This window comes from Medicago sativa, chromosome 6 (assembly GCF_051527215.1).
Source record: "Medicago sativa cultivar Bolivia chromosome 6, Bolivia_mono, whole genome shotgun sequence".
In the NCBI taxonomy this organism is placed as follows: Eukaryota; Viridiplantae; Streptophyta; class Magnoliopsida; order Fabales; family Fabaceae; genus Medicago; species Medicago sativa.
In genome coordinates, this window is record NC_140754.1 from 44856034 (window position 1) to 44866129 (window position 10096).

General features: G+C 35.7%; 2 protein-coding genes and 1 long non-coding RNA gene across 6 annotated transcripts; 2 read left to right on the plus strand and 1 right to left on the minus strand.

Annotated features, from left to right (window-relative positions):
* Positions 1-479: 479 nt before the first annotated feature.
* On the plus strand, positions 480-4933 carry LOC146915430 (uncharacterized). The gene is made up of 4 exons (XM_085717827.1): positions 480-573; positions 902-3242; positions 3332-3637; positions 3723-4933. Exons 2-4 carry the CDS (start codon positions 904-906, stop codon positions 4558-4560), a joined length of 3483 nt encoding a protein of 1160 aa, XP_085573953.1. The 5' UTR covers positions 480-573; positions 902-903; the 3' UTR covers positions 4561-4933.
* Positions 4934-5256: 323 nt separating this feature from the next.
* LOC146915431 (uncharacterized) lies at positions 5257-6143 on the minus strand. The gene is made up of 2 exons (XR_015013332.1): positions 5796-6143; positions 5257-5655 (listed from the first exon to the last, which is right to left on the minus strand). It is a non-coding gene; the product is annotated as an uncharacterized LOC146915431 (long non-coding RNA).
* Positions 6144-6428: 285 nt separating this feature from the next.
* LOC146915432 (uncharacterized) lies at positions 6429-9938 on the plus strand. Of its 4 annotated transcripts, none has more exons than XM_085717830.1 (6): positions 6429-6715; positions 6840-6990; positions 7188-7584; positions 7795-8271; positions 9265-9310; positions 9391-9938. In XM_085717830.1, the coding sequence occupies exons 1-5, from the start codon at positions 6682-6684 to the stop codon at positions 9271-9273; spliced, it is 1068 nt and encodes a 355-aa protein (XP_085573956.1). In that variant the 5' UTR covers positions 6429-6681; the 3' UTR covers positions 9274-9310; positions 9391-9938. The 4 variants fall into 4 exon arrangements, with proteins under 4 accessions (XP_085573956.1, XP_085573954.1, XP_085573955.1 ...); XM_085717831.1 differs by having other exon boundaries at positions 6532-6715; positions 9394-9523; XM_085717828.1 differs by lacking the exon at positions 9265-9310.
* Positions 9939-10096: the final 158 nt, after the last annotated feature.

The following is a 10096-nucleotide window of genomic DNA, read 5'->3' on the forward strand; positions in this document are numbered from 1 at the left end:
TACTGAGGGCTATACATCCGTCAGTAATTTTATAATGAATTAAATAGTCCGCCAGTAATGCAAAGTAATCCGCCAGTAATACTGTCATTTAATATTCCGCCAGTAACGAATAAAATCCGCCAGTAAGTAAAGCATACAATCCGCCAGTAGTCCCCCTTATCCGCCAGTAATGGTCGGTGGCCCCATCCGCCAGTACTGATACCAAATCCGCCAGTAATGTTATGCAGTCTGAATTTTTTTTTGCCGAATGTATACTCCTTCTCAGCTCTCAATCTCTCATTCACAACAAACATTTTCTTTCTTCCTTCCAAAAAAAACAACCATTATCTTTCTAAAACAATTTTCTACCATCTACTAAATTTCTTCAAGGTTTTTCTACACAATTCTTTTTCTCATCAAGGTAAAGACTTATATTTTTTATTAATGTTAGATGTATTGAATTTATTTTCTTAATTATTTTGATATTGATAGATTTTAAATTTTTATATAGTTATTGATATTCTATAGATCTTAGCTGTTTATTGGTGGTGTTGATGGGAGCAATTCTTAAAGTGAGACTCTAATTGACACAAGGTTAGTAGTCAAATTAAAATTGTACAATTTGTTTTGTTTAATAATATTTTTTTTAAAGAATTGTTCAATAATTGTTATTTTTTAATATATATTTTAGTGTTATTGTGATTTTTTAAGTGTTATCACTGTAACTTGAGTCTAAAGATGAAATTTTGTAAAATTTTATTTTATAATTTATTGACTCCTTCAATTTGTATGTGTGTGAATTTATTTTAAAAATTAAATTTTTTTAGTAATTGAAACAATTTCAAAAATAAATTAAAAAAAGTAGAAATTAAAGTGTTTTAGTGATCTTTATTTTATATTGACCATGTTATATGCATTACAGGTATGGGTGATCGTAGTTGGATGTATGATAGAAATCATCATGATAAAAGAGGGCAAGTTAAGGAGCTTTTTAAGTTAGGTGTTGAACTTTTTTTCAGTATAGTAAAAGTTAAGCCTGTAGTCATAAATGAAGGGGGAATTAGATGTCCGTGTGTGGTTTGTGATTGTAGGTGCATTCGCAGTGAAGACGAAATTAAGTTGCATTTATATAGTAAAGGTTTCAGACCTAACTATTGGATTTGGACAAGTCATGGTGAATCGTCATTTGTGGCACCTCCGATAGTTAATGTAGGTGTCCAAGAGAGTCATGTAGTAGGTTCATCAAGTGGTACCCAACATGTTCAATTTGAAATGATGGATAATATGATAGTGGATGCTCTTGGAGTTAATGCTGGATTAGATGCTGAATATGATGAGGTGCAGGATGATGTCGAGGTAGATGAACCCCCAAATGAAGAGGCCCAAAAATTTTATAATATTTTGAAAGAAACAAATAAACCGTTGTTCCCAGGGTCTCCTCATTCAAAGTTATCAATGTGTGCAAGACTTATAGCCCAAAAGTCTCAATTTCATGTTCCTGAACAAGCTTTAGATTTGACGACCAAAATGATGTTGGATTCAACACCCATACCTGATGGCTTGCCAAAAAGTTTTTACGAAGCGAAGCAGCTAGTGTCGAAGTTAGGACTTGGTGTGAAGAGAATTGATTGTTGTGTTAAAGGTTGCATGTTGTTCTACGACAACGAATTTGGTGTAAAAGATGGACATCTAGTCGAATGTAAATTTTGTCAGGAACCAAGGTATAAAGGAAGCAAACACTCTAGATCAAGCAAGGGAAAACCCGTTCCAAGAAAGGCATTGTTTTACTTACCTATTATACCAAGACTACAGAGGATGTATGCATCAATGCAAACTGCAGAGAAAATGACTTGGCATTCTCAAAACTACGAAAGAAGAAATAATTCAGGTGAGCTACGACATCCGTCTGATGGTCTGGCATGGAAGCATTTTGATCAGAAACATCCCAGTTTTGCCTTAGAGCCACGCAATGTAAGACTGGGTCTATGCTCTGATGGATTTACACCACACATTCAAGGTTCGGGTAAACCTTATTCATGTTGGCCTATAATTGTCACTCCATATAATCTTCCACCTGATATGTGCATGTCGAAACCATACATGTTTTTAGCTGCCGTAATACCAGGTCCAAATAATCCAAAAGTAGGCATTGATATATATTTGCAACCTTTGATTGATGATTTAAAGAGGCTATGGAATGGTGTTCACACATATGATATTTCCCGGAAACAAAATTTTGTGATGAGGGCAGCTTTGATGTGGACCATTAATGACTTTCCAGCGTATGGGATGTTGTCAGGATGGGGGACACATGGTAGACTTGCATGTCCAATATGCATGGAAGATACTGACGCGTTCAGATTAGAGCATGGAGGGAAGACAACATGGTTTGGTGGTACTCGTAGGTGGCTTCCTGATGATCATCCATTTAGAAGGAATAAAAATGCATTTCTGAAGGGTAAAACTGAAAATCGTGGACCACCTCCCAATCTGACATCAGAACAAGTTTGGAACAAAGTGAAAAAAAAGCCAAAGGTGCAGATTGTGGGTGGTGTTGCTTCTAAACCTTCTGGTTACGGGCAAACACATAATTGGACAAAAAGAAGTATTTTTTGGGATTTGCCATATTGGAAAGATAATCTATTAAGGCACAATCTCGATGTCATGCATATTGAGAAGAATTTTTTTGACAATATATTTAACACTGTCATGAATGTGAAAGGCAAGACTAAAGACAATGAGAAAGCTAGGAAAGACATTGAGTTGTATTGCAGACGGAAGGATTTGTTGTTGGTGGGGAAGTCTAATGGGAAGTTTTTGAAACCTTGTGCTAACTACACTTTACCCATTGAAGAAGCAAAAGCTGTTTATCGATGGGTTAAAGAATTGAAGATGCCAGATGGTTATTCATCAAATTTAGCAAGATGTGCTGATGTTGAAAATGGAAGGATGCATGGAATGAAAAGTCACGATACTCATATTTTTATGGAGTGTTTAATAACTACGGCATTTAGTGCTTTGGAACCACATGTATTAAATCCACTTATTGAAATAAGCCAGTATTTTAAGAATCTGTGTTCAGCAACGTTGAGAGAAGATGATCTTATAAAGATGGAAAATGAGATTCCAATGATATTGTGCAAGTTGGAGAGAATATTTCCCCCTGGATTTTTTGATTCTATGGAACATCTTGCAATTCATCTTGCATATGAAGCTAGTCTTGGTGGACCGGTTCAATATAGATGGATGTACCCATTTGAAAGGTATATAATGATTTTATATATTGAATATCATTATAAATTATGGCACACTTATTTTTTTAATTAAGCTTATTGATTTTCATTATACTCAGGTTCATGGGTGATTCAAAACGATCGGTTAAAAATCGGGCTAGAGTTGAAGGATCAATTGTTGCATCATACATAGAACGGGAAACATCTCGCTTTCTTTCTCATTATTTCATACATCCATTGACACCAAGACACCGTAGGAATGAAACTTATGGTGATCAAAGACGTCATCCGTTAGCCCTATCGGTATTCTGCTTGCTTGGACGCCCTGCTGGTGCGTGTACGACACTTTTTCCAGGTGATAGGGTTTTAAATGCAGCACATGTCCACGTGCTTATTAACTGCAATGAAGTTGAGCCATACTTACAGTAAGTAATTATACATGCTAATTTAATTAGTTTAAATTACACTTGAATCACAATTAGTTATAATAAATGTTATATTTTATATTAGGGCATTCAATCAACAATATTATGTTGCTCAAATACATTCTCATTTTCCATCATGGTTCAGACATCAAGTATATCAGGCACCAACCACTCCTATCATCGAACATCTAAGAAAGTTATCTAATGGCCCAAAATCATGTGTTAGACAATGGCACACCTACTTTGTCAACGGATACAAATTTCATACAGATAGTTGGACTGAAGGAAAAGAAACAGTAAATAGTGGAGTGTGTATGAAAAGTGTTGGCGAAAATGGTGATAACTATGATTTCTACGGTGTGATTCAGAACATAATAGAAATTTCATACACTTACCTCGATTATGAGAAAACCGTAGTGTTATTTTATTGTGATTGGTTTGATCCATCACTTAGGGGTACTACAAAGGTAAATCCAAAGACTAACACCATAGACATTAAAATGAATAGGAGATATCAGGCATTTGATCCATTTGCTATGGCACATAATGTCAGACAGGTGTACTATATCCCTTATCCATTCACAAAAGTAGACAAACGAGGTTGGTGTGTCGCAATAAAAACAAAGCCAAGGGGTCGAATTGAAAGTGATGGAACAAACCAAACAGATGAACCGTATCAGGAGGATGAGATGTCTAATGTAGATGATGTGATAGAAGTTGAGCCTTTTAGTCGCCTTTTTAATGGAGAAGAATTAGAAGAAGTGGTACCTGAGGAGGAAGAAGAAGAAGAAGAAGAAGAAGAAGAAGAAGAAGAAGAAGAAGAAGAAGAAGACGACTTCCAACAAGTAGAAGAAGTGGTAGAAGAGGTCGCGACAAATAGAGATGAAGAAGCGGATGAAGATGAAGACGATTGGGATGTATAATGCATTTTATTTTATTTTATTTTATTTTGTTATAAATTTAAATTAATACCATATTTGTAATAATTAGTGACAATATTAACATAACACTTCCTTAAAAAAAATACTGACATAACACTTATTAAAAAAACCAAAAAAAAAAGAGTATATAAGCTGACCTAGTGTGTTTTACTCACGCATGTGAGTACTGAAGCAATCGTGTTTCTGTTCTCTGCCTCACAAACAAATCGCTGACCGCCGCTGCCGCTTCTCCTCTGCTCGCCTCCTCTGATTCTTTCTCTCAGTTCTCAATCTCCTTAAGCCATGGTAAGCCAACCGATTCTCTAATTTCTCATTCATTCTCCAATTTCTTATTTTAGGGTTTTGAATTGGGATTTTTTTAGAGTTTTAGAATATTTTTTTATGGTTTTAGAATTCGGGGGATTGTTAGCCCAATTCCTAAATCTCTGTTCAATTTGAGTTAGTTAGGGTTAAACGTATATATAGAGTTTGTTTAGGCTGGTTGTACTTGTTATACCTTTTGTCTCAATATTTAAGTGCACTTGAATGTTGTCTCTTGATTGGAAAGTGCTGGTTGTACTGGTTATCCATGAAAACAATTTCAATCCGTGTATTCTTTCCTCATGTAAAATATCATTGAACCAAATTTCATTGAAAATATCATTGAGAATTGATTTATAGCAAATACATTGAAAAACCAAAATATCATTGAACCAAATTTCATATCGAACACTAAGCAAATACAAAATTACAAAATCATTCATTAATACCATAAATCTAGATACAAACTAAAAATTAACTATCATTGTTTCACACACACTGCATGTAGACAACAAGGTAAGAGTCATTTCTAAGCAACATTTAGCTCTAGACCGAAACATCACACACACATAGACACTGCATCACGTCTGACAGTACTGGTATGTCCAATATGTTGGTGATTACCTCCTCCATGAGGATCCTCAAGTGGATTTATAGCAACACTAGCGAACCTTAGGCTAGTAGATCACCTTCACCTTAAACATGTGGTAAGCATTCCCAGTCTTTAACATGGGCTTCTCAATTCTTCCACCACCAGCAACTTTCCCACTCATTGCCCTGCAATCACTTGAAATAATTTAAAGATAATTTCACTACATCAATAAAGATACAGATGGCATTCACTACATCAATAAAGATTAGAAGAGTAATCAAGTTACACTTTTTCCCTTGCCCCAATACACCGTTGATATATATACCGTGCTATAGCAGGTATCACAATGCTATTATATTGCCCCCATGAGTACCAGCTGAAATGCCAAAAAAATCCATCAAACTATACCTACGGTTTTCTGTTAAGACGTTAAGCATTTCTGCCTTAAAACAAACCAGAATATCTACGTCATGAACATTTATGATCTTTTTAAGTTAATATAGGGATTCTAAGTCCTGTCTATGACACCAAGACTGTTTATGAATGATTATGTATTCGTCATGAATTTTGAGTAGTTTCTATAATTATGTAGTGTTCATATACATGTATAATATACATCTTACAAACTGCATAAAATATTTCAGAATAGCGATACTACCACCAAGAGTTTTTGATGTATAATTGTTTTTTTTTTAAAGAAATAATAATTGTTTTCAAGTGGGGTTAAACAACTTAATATCTTTTAAAGTTAAAAACCTCCCCTCCACCTAGCTTTTTAAGTCTGGTGGATGGCTACCCACTTAAAATCTTTGTATCAATAAATGTTTTCTGTACTAGTGATACCAACATCCTTACAGAATTGCAATATTTGTTGGTTTAATCTCATATTTCTTTTCAACTCTGTTCTTATATGTTCTTATAATTCATTTTCTTTTCTTCTTTCGTTTGCTATATATAGACGGAGGGAGAAGAGCCACCACAGCCACCCCTGCCACTACAAACACCATAGCCACGCCTGCCACCACAGCCACGATCAAATAGGAGAGGACCAAAAATAAGAATCCACAACTCTTCCTTTGTTCCGATGCCACAGACTCAGCGACCCGATGGACAACCACAGTTAGATCCGCCTGCTGATCCTAATCTTCCGGAATTCGAATATACACGTCTAGACATCTTTGATCCTAATGTGAAGATTTTAGTTGATCGACATGACCGATATGTCATTACCGCCGTCTCTGGGACGTAAGTGTTTATAATCTTGGTCCTAATATGTGATTCTAATGTGTTGGTAATGCTGTAAGATTTTGGTTGTTCCTAATGTGTTCTAATGTTGATCAACAATTAAGTTTTTTTTTTTTTCATTTAGGTTTTTGCCTAACAGGTTGGCCACGGAGTCGATCACAGCAGTTATTGAAGCCAGATATCAGAAACCATGGCTATCATGGGGTGAAATCATTAATGAAGGCAAGAATATGGCTAACAACAAGCCAAGGGATGAATTTTGGAATATGTTCAAAGTAAGTTAAAAATTAATATATTTAACTAAATATATTTTATGGAAGCCTTTCAAGCATGCTGTTATTTTAACTAAATATATTTTAACATCACATTTATTTAAGAAAGATATTAGGTAATTGGCTACTGTTATTATTTAACATCACATTTATTTAAGTAAGTGTTTTTTGGTAATTGGCTACTGTTATTATTTTTGCAGGAGAAATGTACTTGGAAAAAAGATGAGGATCGTGAAATTAGTAAAGCTTTTGACAGTGCATGCTGCACGCGCCTCTCAAGCATGCTTTTGGTTGCGCGCAACAAGCGTGGACCGAACGATGAAAATCGTCCAAAATGGATTGGCGAAGGCACATGGCCTGAGTTGTGTAAGAAGTGGAATACACCAGAATACCAAAAGAAGTGTGCGCAGAATAAACTTAATAGACATTCAGCAAAGGCAGTTACCAACACACACTCAGGGGGGGTCTGTAAATGCTACTACATCGAGCTTCAGACACGAAGCACAATATGGACGACTTCCAACCTTATTGGAGACTTTTGATTATTTTCATTTTAAAGATGGATTGCCTCGTGATAAAAGATCAGAAAGCATACATGTACGTATAATATTAATATTAATATTTTTATTTTTATTAAATATATCAATTAATGGCTTCACTGTTGGTGTTTTTATGGTTTCACTGTTGGCTTTCACTCAATAGTTCAAGTTGGACTGTTGGTTTTTTCACTGTTGCGTTTAGAGCAGTTCAGATGTTTGGTTTGTTTTAGACAAGATAACTTCAATTTTATTTTGAATATATGTGCAGGAGACCATGAAAGAATTTATTGAAGTTTTTCAAAGTCAGCAGGATAGTCTTTCCCCTTCTGATCGAGTTGATTCCGACACTGCTAGTGAAATTATAATGAACAAATATATAGAGACTACGGGTGGGAAGAACAAGGGCCGTATTGTTGGTGCTGGTAGCAACTCTTCGTTATATCAAAAGGATTCATCTGGCAAATTTATAGATACTCGCCTTAACTCATATGGTAGCACAAGTCGGTCATCTCGTAGACACGACGATCCTATTTATACTGAGGTTGAGCAGTTGAGGGCTGAGAATGCGATATTGAAGGCACAACAAGAACAACTTGTTGAATCACAAGAAGAAATGAAGAGCCAAGTAGCTGAATTGATGCAAATGCAAAGAACCATGCTAGAGCAACAACGGCGATCTCGTGGGGATACATCACAACTTGAACCATATGATCACGCGAGAACACCGCAATATGATGATTTTGGGGTATGATCTTATATCTGATTCATTTTTTATTTTATTTTTAAGTTTTATTACTTTTTTTTGTTCTGTTTTATTAGCAATTTAGTACTAAGATTTCTGGTGGATTCTGGCTACATTATATTCTGCTTAATTCATTCTTTCCTTTATCCGTTCAGTACATAAGGTAGAGAATAATAAGATAGCTTCCTTGAAAATAACAGTTGTATACAATAAGATAGCTTCCTTTAGTTGAGTGATTTAATTGACATATCCTTTTTGCATTTGATTGGGTCATAAGTTAGATATGCATGAGAGCTTTAATGGTGAGCTCGCTTAAATTTGTCCAATTGTATGGTAAGGTTATGATGAACATCTTAGCAATTTGAAAAGGCAAGGCTTTCCCGTCTCTCGTCTGTCAAGATAGTTTTGGTATAAAGATGTTTAGGTGCAGCTCTCTTTGTGTCCGCGCCTTGCCTTCTGGTTTTCTGCTGCTGTGCTACCTTTTTGGTGGTTCTGTTCCTGGTTTGTTGCTGTTGTGAGCCTGGCAGCTTGCGTCCTGTTGCTGGGGGCTGTCAGCTGGTCCTGTGGTGCTTCTTTTAGGCTGTCTGGACTCTCTTTTTGGGTGTGCACCGTCTGTGCTGGCTTCTGCTGGGCTCGGTTCTGTTAGTGTCGGAAGGGAGTGTTTGCCTGGGGTATTTTTTCCTGCTGTCAGCTGCTGTTCTGGTGTGTCATTCTGGGTTCTGCTTCGGCAGTTTTGTTTGTGGCAACTGTCCTTGTTTTGTGTGGGTGGCCTTTGAGTTTATTACTGTTTAGATTTGAAATATGTTATCAAAATTGAGAGAACACGCATAACCTTAGTTGATATATGCATTTCTTTTAATATCATTGTCCTTGCTCAAAATCTTGTTCTAGGTAGATGAATAAATTAGTTTTCTTTTCAAATAATTGGTATTTAGAAACTCTATGCTAATTGGTCTACCATTCATTTCCTGAAAACTATTCTGTTCCTAAAATCAGAACATTTAGTCCGAGGCTTTCCAGGAAAAACATATGATTTTTGCAGGTATATATAAATATGAATTCAATATTTCACTGGAATTCTTTTATTTCCAAAATAATCATTTTCTTTTCCTATCATCACAGCAGCCGTCGATGGTTAGGAGCATAATACCGCACTTAAACAAACGCCCTCGCCTACAACCCCAACCTGTGCGTGGTGATCATGAAGAGCATCATAGACCTCATATTCCTGTAGGTGATCGCCAGACGTCTTGTTCGACGAGATCCGCTATCAATGCTGCTGATTTCAACATACCAGATGGTGAAATATTTTTGCGAAACTATAGTAATTTTCTGGATAATGCTTCACAAGATAATCCCCAGAATATGGGTAGAGGAGGAAATAGATCATCAGGTGGGAGATCCGGATCAAATTTGCCTCAATACTATGATGATTAGTTTTGACAATTCTCTGTGATGTGGTGGTTTAGGGAACTAGGCAGTGGTTTTTTTTTGTTTTTTTTGTAGACTAGTTGGTTGGTCTTTATTTTGCTGCTGTTAGAATGGTTCAGTTTGTGTCTTAGCTGTGCAGAATCAGGGAGCACACAAGGACTGTTTGTGTGTGCTTCCCTTGTTATATTTTGTTGTTTTTTGCTGCTTGTTGAACTTGCTGCTGTTATAACTTTGTATTTGTGTACTTTGCTAGAGTTGGTAGTTCTTATACCTTCCTATGCTAATGAAAATTGTTGATCCAACAAAAAAAAATGATTTCTTTAATTTATTTGTCAAATTAATTTTATTTCATTAGGATGTGCTGTAATTAATTAGACCTATTTTTTATTTAAATATA